At 41.3% G+C, this 19,530-nt stretch overlaps 1 protein-coding gene across 1 annotated transcript in view; it reads left to right on the forward strand.

Moving 5' to 3' along the window:
• Nucleotides 1-19,530, forward strand: part of LOC143338361 (uncharacterized) — a 97,362-nt gene that overhangs the window by 42,705 nt on the left and 35,127 nt on the right. The window contains exons 7-27 of the mRNA XM_076758713.1: nucleotides 5,883-6,548; nucleotides 8,640-8,759; nucleotides 10,026-10,092; nucleotides 10,503-10,582; nucleotides 10,682-10,735; nucleotides 12,666-12,773; nucleotides 12,903-12,956; nucleotides 13,466-13,519; nucleotides 13,700-13,744; nucleotides 14,339-14,392; nucleotides 15,149-15,193; nucleotides 15,280-15,333; nucleotides 15,619-15,663; nucleotides 15,768-15,821; nucleotides 15,920-15,964; nucleotides 16,455-16,508; nucleotides 17,043-17,087; nucleotides 17,173-17,226; nucleotides 18,098-18,205; nucleotides 18,530-18,583; nucleotides 19,341-19,394. Coding sequence (XP_076614828.1) covers nucleotides 5,883-6,548; nucleotides 8,640-8,759; nucleotides 10,026-10,092; nucleotides 10,503-10,582; nucleotides 10,682-10,735; nucleotides 12,666-12,773; nucleotides 12,903-12,956; nucleotides 13,466-13,519; nucleotides 13,700-13,744; nucleotides 14,339-14,392; nucleotides 15,149-15,193; nucleotides 15,280-15,333; nucleotides 15,619-15,663; nucleotides 15,768-15,821; nucleotides 15,920-15,964; nucleotides 16,455-16,508; nucleotides 17,043-17,087; nucleotides 17,173-17,226; nucleotides 18,098-18,205; nucleotides 18,530-18,583; nucleotides 19,341-19,394 — 1,914 coding nt within the window. The remainder of the gene's footprint in view (nucleotides 1-5,882; nucleotides 6,549-8,639; nucleotides 8,760-10,025; nucleotides 10,093-10,502; nucleotides 10,583-10,681; nucleotides 10,736-12,665; nucleotides 12,774-12,902; nucleotides 12,957-13,465; nucleotides 13,520-13,699; nucleotides 13,745-14,338; nucleotides 14,393-15,148; nucleotides 15,194-15,279; nucleotides 15,334-15,618; nucleotides 15,664-15,767; nucleotides 15,822-15,919; nucleotides 15,965-16,454; nucleotides 16,509-17,042; nucleotides 17,088-17,172; nucleotides 17,227-18,097; nucleotides 18,206-18,529; nucleotides 18,584-19,340; nucleotides 19,395-19,530) is intronic.

The raw sequence follows: 19,530 nt of genomic DNA on the forward strand, positions 1-19,530 counted from the left end.
CAGCTGTTGCTGGAAACCTCCAATAAACCAGAAGCAGATGATCACAGTTTTCTTGAAGGCAAAGACGAGACAAGGGAGTTTGCGATGTAGCTTGGTCCTTGTCGATTAAGGGCTTTGTATACAAGGAGGAGGACCTTAAAGTCAGTTCTGGTCAATAGTCGAGCTGCAGAGTTTTGAATGACGTGAAGTATCTCAGTACTTTGTTTCTAGAGGCCAGTAAAGTAATCGAGTCAGCTTGAAATAAAGGCCGAATCCATTTTTCAGTATCCTTTTGATTTTGAAGGATCGTAGCAGCATATATAGTGCAAAAAGAGATGTCATGGTTCTCAGACACATGATCTCCAAGACTGACATACAACTTCCTCCCTTTGATGTATATTTTAAACCAGTTTGACACACAGTCACAAAACTCAAGAAGATTAAGATATCATAGTCAATCCCATCAAACACTGCACCTAGGTCGAAGAGGACAAGAATTGAGACCTTATTTTCAGCAGAATTTAGGTCACTGATTACTTAATTAAGGGCAGTTTCACTGCTGTGATCTGGGAAAATGCCTGTTGCTCTCAGCATCGGTAGACATTGCTCATAAATACTTTTTGTCTTGGAACTGATATGATTATACTGTGTATTATCATACGCGGGTGACAAATGGTGACCTCATTAAGCAGGTATTTTAGAGTATCATTTTATGAATATCAGTCTAAAGCGAGCAGTGAGAGTTTATCAAACTTATCCGAACATTGTCCCAACACCACTGTATCACCAGACTTTTCAAATTACTTTCAACTGCTCAACCACACAGTGATAATAACTGAGACAAAGCCATGTGACAGTGTGATTGATCAGAGTGTTTCAAGTCCCTGCAAGTATGACCAGTGACTGCCTTGGAGCTTGGAAAAGTTTATTGAAAAAAAAAAAAAATGGACAAACTCTGGTTTGACCTTAATACTTCTTGTGCATTATCCAACCACTTGATACCCTGACTTTCATTGGTTCAGCTTTAGATTGGGGTGGGCCAAAACCCTACGCACTCCCATTGTACTTCCTCTTAGGTGGTGTGTTGTTAGGATATTAAGGCATGAACAAACGCATTAAATAAGCACAGTGTCTGTGCTTGCTGCGTCCTGCTACCACAGAGCTGATAGAAAGCCAGCAAGTGTAAACACAGTCTTGGCAAATGATACAAAGGTTTAAAGAGTCACATACTGAGATTATTAGAGGTTTCTTTGACAAGATGCAGTAACCGCTCAGATGCATGCTTCACAGGGTCTGCTTTATAGAGTATCTTTAGAGTTGTTGAATTTTAAACTGGAAGACTCCATGGAGCCTTTGACAGCACTGTCAAAAAGATATTACTTGCCTTGTCTTGAGGAGAGGTTCAGTGTTTGTGTGAATGGTTGAATGAGAGGCAAATTGTAAAGCAATTGTCCACTGAGGTAGAAATGTGCTGTACGTCCATTTACCATTTTCCTTCACTTTGGAAAGCTCCCTCCAGACCCACATAAGACATTATATAGCTAATTTCTTAAGATAGCCAATACACCATTTTAATACCCTGAGACAAGTACATTAAATATGTATAATGCGCCACACCAATAAAACTGAAGAGAAAGATTTCCCTAAAATGTAATGTCATACTGGGAGGTTCATGGAGTATGTTGTTCTTTGGCGATGGGTATTTGACAGCTAGCGGCTCCTGACTGACTGGCCAGTGTGTCATAGTACTCCAAGCAAGTATGCCCTGGGCTGGCGTTCATAGGGATATCTCACAGACTGGTGGGGAGATAAGGTGAGGGGACGGTGTTGACCAGAGGAGATCTAGTGTCAGCTTATCGACCAGGGCTGGCTGCCTGCCTGTGGCCTGGGATAAGAGAGAGAAAGGGCCTTTGTTTTCAGCTGGGGCACCGTGTTTGGTCTCTTGCCTATCTCGGCTCTTCACGAGCCCTCACTATACCCAGCCAACCCTCCTCCAAGGGCTGGGTTTCACTGAAGATACAGTATTAAGACTGACTTCTGTTCTAAAGTTTCAGATTTGATGAATGAAAGCCAGGTTCAGCTGATAACTTCTGGGTAATGTTTTGACGTATCATTCTTTCTGATAATGCAATCAGAGCATGCTCAGTTCAATTTTGCCTGAACAAATGACTGTAACCAAATAGGAAACCAGAGCCATTCCTAATAATTGTACTACTTAATAAAATGTGTATAGTACCAAATTATTCTTCATGTTTGATACCCACCCCTACCCCCAGTTCTCCTCTCATTGTTGCAATTAGTGGTATGGTCAAAATTTGCAGTAAACTGCATGAAATAGTCTGCAGGCCTCAATCCCTGTATGTTGAGTATCTCTGCCTTTCCCTCTCTCAAGTAGCACAAGGAGAGAAACAAGCTCAGATATATAGAGAAACATAAAGGAAAGAAATAAACATGCATAAAACAAAAATAAGAATATGATAAAATAAAAACTGCATAACAGTAATTACACTCAAAATGTAAAATTATAGGCACTAGCACTACACATACAGTATTTACAACTAGTCTTGTACTTGAACTAATAATGCAGTATTGCCTCAAGCAAAGTGACAAGCAAAGTCACATAGTGATGCAATTAGTAGCAGCAAAGTATAATATATGTAAGAGTAACATGCTCAGTAATATATACTGTCAGCTATAACAGTATACACCAGAGTATCATATGTTATGATTATGTAATTGTACTTGAGCTTGTCTGATGTATAACATATGATATACAGTATATGTATATGTGTGTGTGTGTGTGTGTGTGTGTGTGTGTGTGTGTGTGTGTGTGTGTGTGTGTGTGTGTGTCCTCCATCTTCAGCTTTCTGCATGGTAGATGATGAAGATGCATCTCCTCTTCCTTGTTTGAGCCTCCTATTAGCTGTCTCCATCCAAATGATAGTTGTTGGTCAACAGCTGGCTTTGGGTCAAATGTCTCTGTGGTCGTCTTAACAGGTGAATGTGCATCAGGCCTGAGAGACAAGTGTGTGACAGATTTCTGTACTTGATTTTTATTATGTCGAGATGTGAGAATGCTGCACTGTGCTTGAGAACAACATATCTTGCACCTTATTTCGGTGTGCTCATCGTTATCTTCTTTTCAGAGAAAAGTCTTTTCTGCTGCTCGGGTTTGGTTTGACGAGTCTTTGTAGGTGGCGGAACACCAAAGTAGCTGCTTTGTTGTTTGGGTATCTATCACAGCAGGTTACTTCATTGGATCAAACGTATTGACAAGAAAGCTGTACACTAGAAATGTCTACTGATGACAGGTGACAATTGCTTCTTCTTCTTCTGTTGAGTTTTACGGTGGTTGGCTGAGGATGGCTTTATCTTGTTATTCATACTTTTCTCCACCACTGACTAAGGCTTTCCAGTTCCAGTCCGAACTGAGAGCTGGCCATCCTTACCAGCTTGTTGAGTCTGCTGTCCTCTCCAACCTTAAGGCCACCGTGCCAGCACACCACAGGAAAGAACAGAGCGCTGGGTTTTACAGACAGAAACACACACTGACAGAAGATCTGCAAGAGCCTCTCACACACACTGAAAGATCTGACTCTCCTGAGGAATAACAGTCTGTTGTGTCCCTTCCCGAAGAGGGCATCAGTTTTTTTAGACCAGTCCAGTGGTTGATTTGGATCCCAAGGTAGTGCAACCTCTTCACTTATCTGCCTGGATGATAACTGGGACAGTTGTTGTTCTGTACTCAGGAGTCATTGCAAAACTTTTGAGGATGGCAGGAACCAGATTTGGAGCTGAGGCCTGTGGTCTATAGGGAAGAGGAATGGTGCTAGTATGAGTCCTTGAGATGCACAAATGTTGCTTATCACAACCTCTGAGGCACAGCCGTCCGCTCTAACATACTGTACTTGGCCAGTAGCAGGTAGTCTGTGATCCAGCATACAGTATTGCGGTGCAGCTGCATTACCAGAAAGAATTAGTTTTTGTAAGAAGTAGATTTTTCACAGATGTGCTATAACATACTGTATATAAATAATAGGGCCTCTTGAGACCTGATTCAAAGCAATTTACAGTTGTAAAAGTACAAAATTGGTTTGGCTTTAGCTGAAGGTAGTTTCACAAATTACCCCTGCATGCATTAAGTATCGTAATGGGCTAAAAATGACTAACTTATGCTATGATGACGACTGTGCAGACTTTGCATAGCATGCATCTGATCATATTTCACCTGTGTAAGCTCATGAATTTTAAATGCTCTGCTCTACTCTGAGTGTGCATACTCCTGCTTCCCTCTCCTCCTCCTGTCCTTCTGCTCTCCATATGCCTCTCAGCTCGACTTTAGTTCTCTCCATTTCAGCCCATTAGGGTCATCAAACAAAATTTATAGCCCTGTGGTCCCCTCCCCTGAAAAGGCCTCTCTCACTGCGCCACTGTTCCCTGAGGCCCAACATTCTGATGTGTTTTGTTGTGTGTGTGCGTGTGTGTGTTTGTGTGCGTAATGCAATATGACAAGCAAGGGAAAATTCCTGGGCCGTGGTGTGTTGCATGTTGATTTTCGAGTGTTTTGCCTGTCACCTCTGGATACCGCATAACTTTAAACTGCTGTGTTTGTTTTGAATGATTGTTTTAAGTGGCTGAAACTTCATAATTCAATAATAAAAGTTCACGTTTTGACAGCTGATGTTCATAACCGAACTGATTTACAGTGAGGACAAAAGTAGAAATTCAATAATACTTGAGTTTTATTCCTATGACGTAGACTCTGCTGTCCTCCTGTAGAAGGAAGAAGCTTAAACCTCAGGGGAGACAAGATTTAGAAGAATCAAGACAAGTGTTGCATTGGATCAGGCTGGGACCAAAAAAGTAACACAATTGCAAGTGTGAATGTGATACCTCACCTATGATGTAAGGTCAAAGATCCAATAGAGGCTCCAGCAATGTTGAAAATTTAAATAGTAACAGAAAACATTTTTACAGTGGTTTGGTTCCAACAGACACTTCAGTGAGAACCACGGAAATTTTAATTACAGACAGCACATTCAAGTGTTTTGGAAAGAAATGAGACAAGAATCAGTAGTGATGTGCAGTGTGTGATGGCAGATGGGTCAAGGGTAACTGTCTTGAAAACGTGAGAAACTAATCCACTTGAAGGCAGATGAAATCATGCCAGATGTCAGCGAAGAGTTGATGACAGTTTTCATGAAGGGGAGAAGATCTGCTGCACTGTTTTTCTCTGAGGGTTTTAGGAAACAACTTTAATTGTTTTATTTTTTTCAAGATTAAGATAGTGACAGATGAAGGAAGGAAGGAAGGAAGAGAGACAGGGAGAGAGGGAGAGAGAGGGATGACATGCAGCAAAGAGCCCGGGTTAGAAACGAACCGGGGGGGCTGCGGTAAGAATTCAGCCTCAGTACAGTTCCCACTCTACCAGGTGAGCTACCGGGGCGCCCCTGGTGTTTTAAGTAGCAGTAACATAACACATTAGCTTTACATAAAATTGTGTTGTTGGCATTGTGATTTCTCATTCTTTGACACAGTAGTCACTTGATATACAGATTTTTTTCTTTTACAATGAAAATCTGTCTTTCTTTGATTGATTATTTTTGATTATTTTATTTGTGCTTCACTTATCTGCAAGTACAAAGTCTACACTCTCAATCCATTACTATTCATTTGCTATTATTTTGAGTGTAGTGATTAAGAAATTGCAAACTGGAATAAGCTGACACTTAGTCAGTAATCTTTATTGGCCTTCAGATGGACTGTCCCACATTATAAGACATCTGTACCCAATCTTGGCTAATAACATCAAAACATTAAACAAACCAGAAAAAAAAAGGAACACAGAAACATATCTCAAAGGCTGTTCTCGAATGAACCCCAACTCTTGTGTTTTTCAACAGAAAATGTTTCTGTCACGAGGGAGTTCTCGAGGGGATGGGACGTTGCCTTCAGGATCCAGTCGGTCCAAAGGTTCGACAGGTCGTGGGGATGTTTTCCTGGTGGATGAGGACACTGACTTGTTGGATCCATTCTTCCGAAATGGCGAACAAGTCAACCCTCAGTGGAAGCCCCCCAGAAATGGATTTAAAGGAAGCCAGAAGGGGAAGCCTGAACTGTCATCAAAACTATTGGAAGAGAACATTACCACAGACAAAAAGACTGACTCCAATGGGAGGACTTCATCACTGTTCCCTGGAAAACCATCCAATGACATCATTAACCTGGATACAGGAAGTGCCACCAAGAAGCCCTCAGTGGGATTTCCTGTGCTTCCAAAGATCCCTTCAGATCCCAGAACATCCACAGAATCCAACAAATTAAAGGAGGAAACAGATGAAAGGTCCAGATCTGTCTCACCTACACCTCATGTTATCCTTTCTGGTCCATCTACAAACGCAGTTGTTGAGGATCATAGAGTCAAGCACAATGGTAAACTACCAGACAAGGAGCAGCCTGGCATTGTGACCATTGTATCCAGAGACAGAGATGTGGTCCTGGGCTCAGATGGTAAGAAATACCGGCTCCAGAGAGGTCCACCAGGTCGAATGGGTCCCCCAGGGCTGGAGGTGAGTAGACTTACGGTCTTGTTGTTGCTTTAATACCTTTGTTTTGACGCTACTGTATGTATCCAAGTGTCATCAATGGATTTTTCTTATCCCAAAAGACAGTAAATAAAGTCTTTTTTAGGATGCTCTGACTGATGTAAACTGCTGAATGAGACATTATTGTTTTTGTATTTTGTATCATTGTTTTTTTATATTGATAATTAAGGCTTGTTTCCCACTGATTTAACAGTACATTTGATGTATTACAGCCATCTGTCTTTGAATCAGATAAAAAAGTTAGGACAAGCCTTGTGAATGAAGAGAGTGTGACGTCTGTTTATGCTTTACAGCTTACAAGAGCTGTTCTGCATCAGCTGCCATCTGAATCTGATCAAGGAGGGTTACACTGCTCAAACATATGTTGATCCATATGTCTTTGATGCCTTGATCTGACCACTAAGGGAACTGCACAGTTAAGGAGTCCCAACAGTTTGTCAAAGCATTACTCATTGTGACAATCTTAACCTCTGGCTGCCAAGTTTTCTGATTGGTGCCAAGGAGAGAAGTCATTTCATACTAACCAATCAGAAGATTTACCTTGCGGAAGAGGTTGGTCATCACAGGGACTGCAGGGCAGACAGAACCAGAACCAGACTGCACATCTGGTCATGTCTGGACCAGTCTTTGCAGTCACGCTGCCATAAAATCCACAGGATCCCTCAGCACTATTACTGTGATTGAAGACGGCTGTAGGGAACATGAAGGAAGATGTCCTGTTGGCTTGAAATACTGTTCTTCTTCCCTCTCATGTGTTGCAGTTCAGGTCTTCCTTGCTTAGCTGTTTGTAGTATTTGTTAGCCTGTAGAATTACGAGTATTTGTAGGTGACAGTAGCTCACTCTGTATTGACTTTGCTTGGACACTGGAAAGTTGCAGGCTCAAGTATATCATCTAGCATTCAATATGTAGTGTGGACAGGTAGCTAGAATTCACCTCCTGGGCACTTTCAGAGTGCCTTGAGTAAACCACCAAACCCCCAAAACACTCCGGACGCCTGACTATATGGCAGCCACTTTGCTCTGATATCTCTCCATGCCTCAGAGAAATGTAGGAACTTCAGTATTAGAATTCCCCAGCATTTGCTACTTGTCCTAGGTCAGATGTGTGTCTGGTGAAAGTGATCGAGAGGATGAAATGTATAATTTGTCTGAATATCCATGAGGTGGCAGTGGACATGGTCAGGGGACATGCACATGTCCATTAATCCCCAATGACACAGCGTGAGCCTCAGCTTTGATGGACAAAGAGAAATAATGCCTCTGCCTCATCATGTTTACTACTGTCATCAAGAGAGGGTCATCTTCAGAAATTATACCTCCAAGCTCTGTAGTGGTTAACAAAACAGACTGCTGAAGTGTCCTGTGGGACTACTGTGCCTACTGAGCCGATGCTGATGGCAAACCCTCTGTCTGTAAAAGGCTTTTACAGGCAGTTGAAGAGCCTTTTGCTTTTTAACTGGAAGTCAAATAGGCAACAAATTGGGTGGTTTTAGAAGGTTCTGAAGCTTTGCTGATCTCTCAGGTCAGTTCTTTGCTTCTGAGTAGTAGTAGTTCTAAATCTTTAGTTTTAGATTTCTGTGATGAATTGACACATTATTTGGTCAGCCATCTTACCCAGATCCAGGTATCTTTGATAAAAAATAGTATTTTCCTCATAGTGTTTCTGTCTTTGAATCTAATAATAGTTATTGCTGTTTTTACAGGGCTGTCCTGGTGAGCCTGGCCTGCCTGGGTTCAAAGGTGATAAGGTAAGGAAACCTTGTTTACGACATAATAGTTTAAGATGATGTGTTAAGTTACTCCACTTGACTCTGTACCTCTGAAAAAGTATCCAGGGCTATATATTGTTTTAAAGCTCAGTTTTGCCTGAGACATTTTGATACCTACCTACAAACTTGTTTCCCTTTCTCCATTAAGTCCATGTGTCGATTATTTATGCCTGAGTTGCCAATGCTGCATCAAATCTCCTCTATGATGTAATATTAAAGAACAAGTATTCCATATAAATTGATTTGTCTTGCATAAATGTACCACTTGCTTTTCATCTCTTACAGGGTAAACTGGGCCCTGAAGGGAATCCAGGAAAACAGGGGGAGCCAGGACCTCCTGGACCACCAGGTTTACCAACCCTCTACCTGTGGAGGAACACAGCAGAGGAATGGGCTGCCTTTCAGGTAGGATGGTGACCGCAGTGTATTCATTCTTTTATTTAATGCAATGTTTTACAGTAGGTTGTTCACCTTCTTATTAAACAGATTCTCTGTTATCATATTTCTCTGTCCATGTTGAGTCATTCCTCTTTCATAATTTGAGCTTGAAAATCAAGTGAAGCACCTACTATTTTTTAAGGTTTGGACCAGCAGTAGATATAGTTACAGTATAGAACAAATGTTTTTTTAACTGGCAGGAGAAACAGATCTTCTATGCAGTCTGATTCACCCAGGCCACATATAGCCTTTCAGTGAGCCAGATCTGACCTGCTTCTGTTCTTATTTATACGGTAAAGCACCCTGATAAAGGTTCTGTGCCAATGGCTGAATTTAAAGTGAACCCTTGCAAAGGGACAGTTGTGTTACATCTCATAGAAATAGTTAACCATTCAGTGAATGATGAAAAGGCATTGCATTTTTTGTGATAAGAATATATACATGTAATGGATTTATGGAAATCAAACATTCCCTTTGTGTTTGACAAATCAAAATGTGAGAGAGGTCTGTGCAGAGACGACACAGGGTCACGTTGGCCTAGCTTTGTACAAAGATTGGATACATAGCAGTTCTCTGAAGTGCTTTCCAACAACTTCAAAGCAGCCATATTTGCATGTTGTTTCTTTTATATTTAAACATATTCAGCAAGCAGTTACAACACCCATTGGGTCTCTATGTACGATGGGACTTCTGAACAAGTGACCACTTGAGACCATACCTGACATCTTCTCTTGTGCTCAAAGGTTAACAGCTTTGCACACTTTACACTTTTACAACTCTTGGATTTACTGGGGATGCTAGCATGCTAACAAGATACAACTTGTAAAAAAAGACAATTTTGGAGTAAGTACAAGATATTTTTCCCACTATTAAAGCAGGTTTCAATAGCCTTTTGTGCTAGGCTAGGCTAAACATCGTGGACCGATGTCACTGCTAAATGCTGAGAGATGAAGTTGATATGTATCTTTTCATCTAAATCCTAGTAAGCCAGCACATCTCCTTGTGTTCATTTAAGCATCTTTCAAGTTGCAGACAGACTTCTTTTCTCTCCGTGAGCCCTTTAGTCATTTATTGTCAGTTACATAAAAGACACACTGGACATCAAATGTTCTCTCAAGGTTAAGCCATCTTACTGACTTACCCATAAGCTCCCCAGACTATCTGTAAAACCTTTGACCCTGCAGTTATGGTGCGTGCAAACTGCTGTGTCCTCATCTGTTTAATTCTCTGCAGTGGCCACAGCTGTATGTTGTAGAGTACACCGTCCAGTATGACAGCATGATGGAGAACTGCAAGTTCAGTATTGAAAAAAGATGAGGAAAATAAAGAGTCTGTTAGCAGTTTGTGATGGCGATTTGTTACTGTATGTGCTTTGAACTTTATGTGGACAACCTGCAGAGGTCATTCACATTCTTCCAGTCATTCAGAATGAGGGTCAATGATAAGCCAAAGACAGATTTTGAACACAGACTTTGGAGTTTGGGAGAAAATTATGAAATTAATTTCAAATGATGTGTTCATGAATGAGGATTGGTATTGGTATTGCATTTATTTCTGAATCTTAACTTATCCTATGTGTTTCCATTCTTCCTGTAGCAAACTAATTTCTACCAGTTGCTTCAGTCTGGTTGGCCTGTAAGTATACTGTGACAATCGATGTCCTTTCTTTTATGGGATTTCATTGTTTTGTTTGTTCCTGTTGACCCAAAGATGGTTTCTTCTTTGTGAGCTTGCAGAGTAAAGAAGGCCCTGCAGGACCACCTGGAGAAATGGGCAGACCCGGCATAGAGGTTAGAGACGTGCTCTATTCACTGTTTAGTTTAGATTGATCTGTTATGTTGATTAAATTCTGATTGATTGGTTTATATTTCCATGGTCTTCCTACTCAGGGGCCACCTGGTGAACCTGGGGAGCGAGGACAACCAGGGATGCCAGGAGAGATGGTAAGTCCCCAAACCATCACTTCCTGATCCATCAGTAACTTTATCATTGTCATTTGTCTCACAGGTTTCTGAAATGTTCTCTGAATGAAATCTGACATACTTGGTGTCAATAGAAACTCTGGGATGATGATCAAAATGTAAAATTAAGTTCTGTGGGTTTGAACAATGATTGTTCATACAATAAGACAATAAGAGTTTGTAAAAATGACCCACCGGTGGATCCAGCAGATTTTAGGGGCTGAGTGTGAAGTTAAATGAAGTGTAGCTGGTGGAGCAGACTGAGTGTGGTTAAAGGGAGTGGGTGTTTGGAAACCCTGTGCACATGAAACTCCCTATGATGTCATCATTCTCATATTGAGAGAATAAGCAGTGAAAGTATTTTTATTGCTTAATTAAGAAGTTCCATATTTTTCCTAAATTTGATTATACTGACTTGTTGTTGATCCATTTTTTTCCAGTGTCTTGTGTTATTCCAGAAGTTTCACGTTGTCTCCCTTCTTGTCATTTAGTGCAGAGTTACGTACTTGACTTAATTTGTTTGGGTGAGCAGCTTGTAAAGCTAAAGGTAAATGAAACTGTTACATCCATCACAAAAACCATCTCAAAATACATAAACATGCATCCTGGAAGTCCATTGGGACCATCTGGAAACTCTGAGTCTGTTGTCATGCATTGTATGAGGTCTCAGCTGGGAAATGGGTAGTGTGGTTTGGGATATTTGGAAATGTTCTTTGGCGTCTGCTTTGTTTCAATTCCATGTGGCAGAGAATATAGATCCGCTGGGCACATTTGTGTTTGAATCACTGTGTAGGATGCATGAAAGAAAGCACCCTTGTTAGCCAGAGGTGACCTTGTTGGTGATGTCACCTCAATGTCTGTCAGCCCTGGTTTCCAACCTGAGCTTGCAAGATAAATCTCAGGGTGCACAAGGTGATCAACAGCAAAGAAAATCAGGAAAAAAGTAGTTTTGCACCACACACTCTTATTTATCTTGTCACTACTAAAGAGGAGCACTCACTCCTCCCTTATTACTACCGAGGTGCTCTGGAGGGATTCCCTGAACCCCCAACTGCCCCAATGAAGCTGCTCAGTGGCCAAAAGGAAAAGATTCAATTGTATTTGTACAGGCAGCTTCCAGGTGTGATCAGTGATGAAAGTATTAGTCAAGATCATCAACAACAATTTGATCATTCTGATTAACTTATTTGCATAAATGCCATACCATTTTGTTCTCAAATGTTAGCATTTGCTACTTTTCTCTGTTTTATATGATTGCAAATTGAATATCTTTGACAATTGGTAGGACAAAACTGGCATTCAGAAGACATTACCTTGAGCGCTTCTATGATATTTTGTAGACTAAATGATTAACCAAATAATTGCTAATGATGGTAATCATTGGTTGTGTGTAAAAGTGAAAAAATCCAAGCTAGGTAATGGTGAAAAAACTCATCATGCCAGTCCCTTCATGTAACACTGCATCCATCATCGTCTGCAACCTCAAATATGACACTGTCCACAGCCAGCACAGGTGGTTTAGCCATTCACTGTGAATATACAGTGAACATGTTTTCCACCTGTCTTCAGGCAGAGTTATTGCAGGCCACAATCTTTTGGACAGTGTGTTGTTATTCATGTGATGCCTTGTCTGTGTGATGGATGGCTCTGCTGAGTGGTGGAGAGGGTCAGTGGCTTCTCAGTGCAAACTTCTCATTCATAATGGAGTTTTCCCTGTGTGAAGCTCACTGCAGCTGGCAGAGGATTGAAATTTCACTCAGTTGTTTGATTTCAGATTTTGTTTGTTTTCCGTAGTCAGTTCAAGGTTCATGTTGTCTTCCAGTATCGTGTTAAGACATCATTACTGCTTACTAACAGACTGTTAAAGAAGCAGACGGTATCAACAGCAGTGATGATTTGTGTTGTTTAATAGGGCGAGCGGGGTCAGAGAGGCCCTCTAGGACGAGCTGGGGCCCCAGGGAGAGACGGAGAAAATGGAGAAGATGGTCAGCCTGGGTCACCTGGTGCACCTGGACCGCAGGTGGGCACGTTCTGTATAGTAAACAGTTAAGGGGCACACAAATAGTACAGCACGAGTGTGCTATAGAAGGTAATTTTTGTGTTTCTTTGCTTGTTAAAATTTGTCCATCGTGTTTCTGTTTGACTTCAGGGTCCCTGGGGATACAGGGGGGAACGAGGGTCCAAAGGGGAAAAGGGTGATGAGGTGAGGAATGAAACGGCACAGCTGCTTTAGTAAGCGAAACCAATCAGTCCCATTTACATTTTAGATTTACTGTTTGTGAAATTGGAGCCAAGACGATGTGCGTATACTGCAGCATATGCAGTCTGAGCGGCACCTTTCTGATGTATTTTAACAAGTCAGCACTGAGATTGTCGTGTTTATCCGAAGCAGTTTCTGCTGCCTGTATGTCATTTCAAGTTTTTTTGATACAAACGCTGGGGCAGTTTTTTAGTTTTGGGGCGACTTTTCATTTAACAAAAGAAGCCTGTAAATGTCAACTATTGTCCCCCTTCTTTCACCTCCTGAGGAAAAAATGTGGCTCCTTAAATGCTGCTATATGTTCACCAGCTAGCTGCTACATTTACATTGCTCATGATAAAAATGTTGTTTATAGCTGCTTTAGGTTCATCTTTGACTCCGGCATGGAGGATAAAACAAGAAGGAAAAGACTTATGCGGATAATGTGTTTTTGTTTTTCTTGACCTCTCCAGGGTCTCATTGGCTACAAGGGTCCAGGAGGAGAAATGGGTGAACCTGGTGAGAAGGTACTAATTGGTGCAATTTGATTATCAGCCATCGTTAACCTTTGAAATAGAATTTGTGTCCAAACAACACTGCACAATATGAATGAAAGAACTGTGAGTGGCATGTTTTCATGAGTTACAAAGGCATGGAGTGCCTGTGTCTCTCACAATGATCGTGAAATGCGCTTTTTCTTTGTTTAGGGCTCAACCGGCGTACCGGGCCGACCTGGTCCAGTGGGACCACCAGTGAGTGTTTAGTTCTTTTTATAAATGCAACAAACCAGGAATCTGCAGGGATTTTACATTATATTCATTGCCCTTGGATAGAAAGTCAGAGCCAGGAGCATTTCTCCTTTATCAGTGACATTAAGCTGCTTATACATCATTATATACAACATTTCATGTACATGTACGTGTACTGCCGGACAAGATGCCAGCTCCATTACAGTGGCAATTTAAAACAATAAGGAATAGCTGTCCTCTTGTCATACATTTCGTACACTGGTGTAAAACAAAAGGAACAAAACAAACAATCCTCTGTTGTGAAAGAAAGACATGCACTTCTGAATCCCTTTTAATCCATAATCCAGTCCCCCTTTGAACTTGGAGTTCCAAGCAGCGAGGCAATGACTCCCATTTTCTCTTTGCTCTATTCTTGGGTTTACTTTGATTCTACTTGGAATGAAATCAGACTCTCTGCCTCACAGTATTAGCAGAGGCTGTCTGACCAGAAGCAAGTAATCTGTTGGATTAATCCTCCCTCTGCAAACAGTGTTTTCTATGTATTTTAATGATTTATTGCCATGAAGTTAACACTGAATACCTGAATCTTCTCTGCAGGGACCTCAGGGCAATCGAGGTGGCTATGGGCCAGAGGGGCCCCATGGGCCCGATGTGAGTGATGTGCTGTCTGACTGTAGTTACTTGAAAAGTTGCTCTTAAGCTTTTCAGAATGAAGAGTAGTTGTTCTGACTTCTGTTTGGTTATCATGTCTGTCTTCACTGCTGCTTTACTGCTTCATTATATTGTCATGTGGTGATTTTGACATTTTACTCAATTCAACAAAAAATTCGAATTCTGTCACGAGGAGCGCCACAGCCAAATGGCTGCAGTGCGTGCGGCGTGGTCACCGCCGTCACCAGGCTCCAGATGGCGACCTTTGTTGCACATCATAACCCTCTTTCTCCTGTTATAAATCAATGTGTTGAAATAATCATCCTTAAGCAACTGAAACAAGTGACACTTGTACCAAAACCAAACACAGTAATTTAGCTCCTGTATTTATATGTTGGCCGCGTTCCAAACTATTGCAGTTGGCTTCTTTTTGTGGTTGAGCTCTGGAAAATGCATACCATGTTTGCATTTGTTTCCATTAAACAGCTTCTTCTGAAGCCCATGTAGAGGAAAATATGGGAGAAAACAAAGGAAGTATTTGACACCACAGTTATGTGTGGTGTGTTCTCTGTATCTGGCTTTGAGACAAACTTCACTATGGTTTAATAGACTAAATTAGGTCTGAGGGATTAACACCTGATTATTTTCTATCGTGGGTGAATTATTCCTTTAAAAAGATCACATAGTGTGAGACTGAATTGATGGACAGCGTGTCGGACAGTATATTCATTCATTTTATGAACTTGCTGTTGTCAGGGGGAAGGTGGACTCGATGGCCCTCCAGGTCTGCCGGGGCCGACGGTAAGCAGGCAGATCAGATGACAAAATATTTGTCCGTTAGTGCCACTTCAATCAATATATATGTGATATTTGTTTGTGTGTCACAGGGCGCACCGGGTTTTACAGGACGAGTCGGTGCTCAAGGAGTTAATGGGTCAAGGGTAAGATTTTGTCCAACAGACAGTCCAAAACCTCAAAGATATTCAGTTTATGGTGATAAATAACAAAGAAAAGCAACTAATTCTCTCATTTCAGAGGCTGGAACCGGAGAATATTTGGCATTTCTGTTTGATTAATGAAACGATTGATGGATTATCCAAATTGTTGAAGCAAATGCAGCATTTTGATTTTATACATCATGCCTGGAGACTTTCATAGACATCAAACAGAGTTTCCAAGTTTTAGCAGGTTGCTCAGGTGCATCAATCATTTCTTGTTTCTTTCAGGGGGACATGGGCTCTCCTGGCAGTGTCGGACCCAAAGGCCCACAGGTATACATTTTGTTAGGTTTTATATGCTGCAGGTTCAGCTTGCTGGAAGGGTTCAGACACTTTGTTTGGTTTAAAATGTGTCACCTTCCTTTTCTGTCGACTAGGGGCCTCCAGGTTTAGAGGGACAGATTGGACCTCCAGGACTCAGGGGACCCCAAGTGAGTAAAGTTCAAGGCAGGACTGTTAATGGGGATTTTTGGCTGCTGCTCCGTTCACTCTGCAGCCAGGTTTAAAGTCAATCTGTGCATCTTAACAGGGTCATCCAGGACTAACGGGTGCTCCTGGACCTAAAGGAGAACCTGTAAGTTTAAAGTTCATTGTGATCCTTTTTTTTCTTCTTCTTTTGTATTCTAAACCTCAAAAAGTGCACAGGAGATTTAATGATTAATCTTGAACAGAACTACAAATAGTATAAGTCACACAGTCATAACCCTAAGAGTGACACTGTGACGGATACATTAATTTCATTAACCATTAAGAGTATTTTATAATTAATAATTAACTTTCATCATCAATATGTTGTTTCAGTTTTATGATATTCACTGTGGCTCATTTTATTGCTAATTTCTCCACTTTTATAAATGGTTGATAAAATTTGAAGAGGGAAATAGGGCTTTGGTTTCAAATTTTATTGTGCCTGGGAAGGAGGACGATGACAGAAAAGGCCGACTTGTATCTGTTGTACAGATAAGGCGAATAAGCGCAAGGATAAGTGAAGAGAAAAGAAAATGCAGGATCTTATCATTGTTTTCTCCCCTGCGTTGTTTCTTTCCTTTTTGTTTTCATATCAGGGGCCGGTGGGGCCAGTCGGTGCCCGGGGGGATCCTGGCTTTGAGGGGCCCATGGTGAGTTACAGTTGAACGTATTCTCCAGGGTATTACATCATTATATTCCAGTCAAACACATGAAGGTTCACACTTTGTATGAACAGACTCGATGTATGTGAGCGCGTTACAGGCCGTCGTCTGCAGGGTTTGTGATCGACGCTCCAGCTTTTGTCACCACAGCTGAACGCACCTTTTAATTCACACCGACAGACTGTAAATGTATCTGCTCATTGATCTCTGATAGCACCCTGACGGCACACTGCAGCCTCACAGTGCCCTCTACTGGTTCTCATGTCTCCGTGGAGCATGACGTGATGCTGTGAGACACTGAAGCCACTGTGTTTCTTATTTAGTCTTTGCACGCTTCATTCCACAGATTTTTTCTTTATTCCCTTAGAAGTCCTTCAAAATAACATGCTTTCAAGACAATTAATCTTTGAAATGATTTCAATATGGAATGGGATCATGTCTACACTGAATAATTTGCTTGCAGATTTGCTCGTCGGACCAAAATATTTAATCCATCATCATCCTTTTTGGGATTATTTACAGGGTGCGCCAGGGGAACGGGGTCCTATGGGTGTTCCTGGGGTAACGGTACGTGCTCATGGTTGATTTACAAACATGTTTACTGCAAAACATTGTTGGCTGAACCTCCCTTTGACCATTTGCTTCTTTACAGGGTAACAGAGGACCAGATGGGGACAAAGGGGATCCAGGACCCAAAGGCGACAAAGTAGGAACCAGCTACTCTCTGTTTGATAACACTGACATAGAGCTGCATAAGGGAATATGCTTGTTAGTATGTTTGTATGGGAAATGCTGTTTGAAGCTACAGCCTGCAGCCGTTTAGCTTATTTTAGCACAAAGAAACAGCTACCCCGGTTCTTTCCAAAGTTAACAAAGTCTGCCCACCAGCGCCTCTAAAACTCACTAATGAACATGTTTTTTCTTGTTTGTTTAATCATGCAAAAACTATCGTTAAATGACACGTGTTAGAATATTTTGGTATTGCAGTAAATGAGTGTCACCTGTTCATAAGGAGGTGCATATTTGAGAGATTTCATCATTAGTACTATCTACACCCCTAAAGCTGCCATATATGGCTGTCTGCATGTCGAGTTGCATTCCATTATTAAATGGGCGAAAGTGGACAAATCAGTCCTGAACATTGTCAAAACTAAATATGTTTTAATGTGTGTGATATGCACAAAAGACTCTCTTGGCTAACTGCGGAGGCTAACTTTAAATTTAAGTTTAAAAATGAAGTTTAGGCAGACTGGATGTACGTGACTCATTCATCTGGGCCGGACGGCTCGTGCATTTTCGTTCCTACCTAAGAAAATTCTGTGCCTCTTGAGAACAGATCTAGTCATTCAAGCTGTTGCTGGTGTGTGGTTTTACGGGGGTTATGTGCGGGACTATTTCTTGACCGGGCACAGTTACTCCCTCGAGTCTCTCCTTTTTGCCTGGCAACCTCACGGTGACTCCAAGAAAGCAAATAAGCAGAATTCCCAAAAGGCAAAATTATCCCTTAACATCTCATGTCTATAATATGACCGTACATTTTCATAGTGAGAAAATTTCTTTTCTATTTTTTATCTCAGGGTATTCCAGGGGCAGCAGGTATTAGTGGTCCTCAGGGAGAGAGGGGCCCCATCGGCTTCCCAGGTTTCCCAGGCACCAAGGGCCAGCATGGCCCCACAGGCACAGAGGTACAGTGTTCAGCACTGTGATGTTTGCTGACTGAGAATGAAGTTTGATGCTCATTGTATATTTTCAGCACCAAGAAGGTCAAACTTTCATTTTTCTGGTACAATTCTGATAGTATTGTTGGGAAAACAGTACTTTTTCATGTTAGTATTATAAACTAATATGAAAGCTATCCTGCATGTCAAACTTCGAGAAAAAGTAGATTTACACAGGCAATAAACAAACCTAACATTGTGTTACATGGTCTTTCAACCAGGAGAAAGAAGCTGCCTGGTGAAGGTGACAGAGGAGATAAGCTTGACTGATTTTATATTTTTATCATTCAGGGCACAAATGGAGAAAGCGGCCCTCAGGGAAAACAGGGCAGCCGTGGGTTAAAGGTCAGTGATGATTTGTGCGTCTGAACCCAGATGACTTCATATGTTGATCCAAACTTTACATTTAACTGTGAAACATGGCCTCCTGCCTGTGTGTGAAATTCAAGTTTTCATTGGAGTCACTCATCTTAATTTCAACCTTCAACCAAAGCTTTAATCAGCTGTTAAAGAATAGCAGCTGAAGATGAAATTTAATTTAGGTCAAAACTCTTTTACTTTTGATTTTAATCATTAAAAAAAGGAACAGTTTATACTTAATGCCTCCAGGGATGACAAGTGTCTGTGGTTCTGCTCTGTTGGCATCCTTTTTGAGGTATTCTACATCGCTGCCATGCTTTCATCTAAATTAAATGAATAGAGATATAAAATTGTGTTTTCTGTTATAAATGTTGTTATGTTGGTGAGTGAAGCACAGGAAACAAACTGCTGACCAACTTCGCTTTCCATAGCTTAGCATACCAGACTGTTCTCTACCTGTGGCTCTCTGCTGCTTCTGTCTCTCCTGCAGTCTCTCTGCACCACCTACTGGTCAGGGAGTGTAGTGTCTGTGAATGTGTGTATTTGTAGAGGTGATTGTGATTTAATGACGATGAAACAAATCTCTGCTAATAAGTAAAATTAAAATTAGCCCCATGTTCATTGTTTTTGTCAATTCAGAAACAAAATATGTTTATTACAGCACAAGCACATGTGGAGACAGTGTTGTACATGTTGTTCACATTTTAGCCACACAGGCACTAATATGTGAACCTTCTTGAAGGGGAGCAGGGGACCAGATGGACGAAGTGGCAAACCAGGACCCAGAGGGAACAAGGTATTCATATGATAATAGACGAAGATAAAAGTTAATAGTATTGCCAAATTATGGCTGTCATTCATATTCTTTTCCTGATAGATAGCTTGGCCTTAGATGCCTGGTGTGTAAGTTGCTTTGTATTCGCTACTGATCT

Source organism: Chaetodon auriga, chromosome 19 (genome assembly GCF_051107435.1).
Source record: "Chaetodon auriga isolate fChaAug3 chromosome 19, fChaAug3.hap1, whole genome shotgun sequence".
Taxonomy (NCBI): domain Eukaryota; kingdom Metazoa; phylum Chordata; class Actinopteri; order Chaetodontiformes; family Chaetodontidae; genus Chaetodon; species Chaetodon auriga.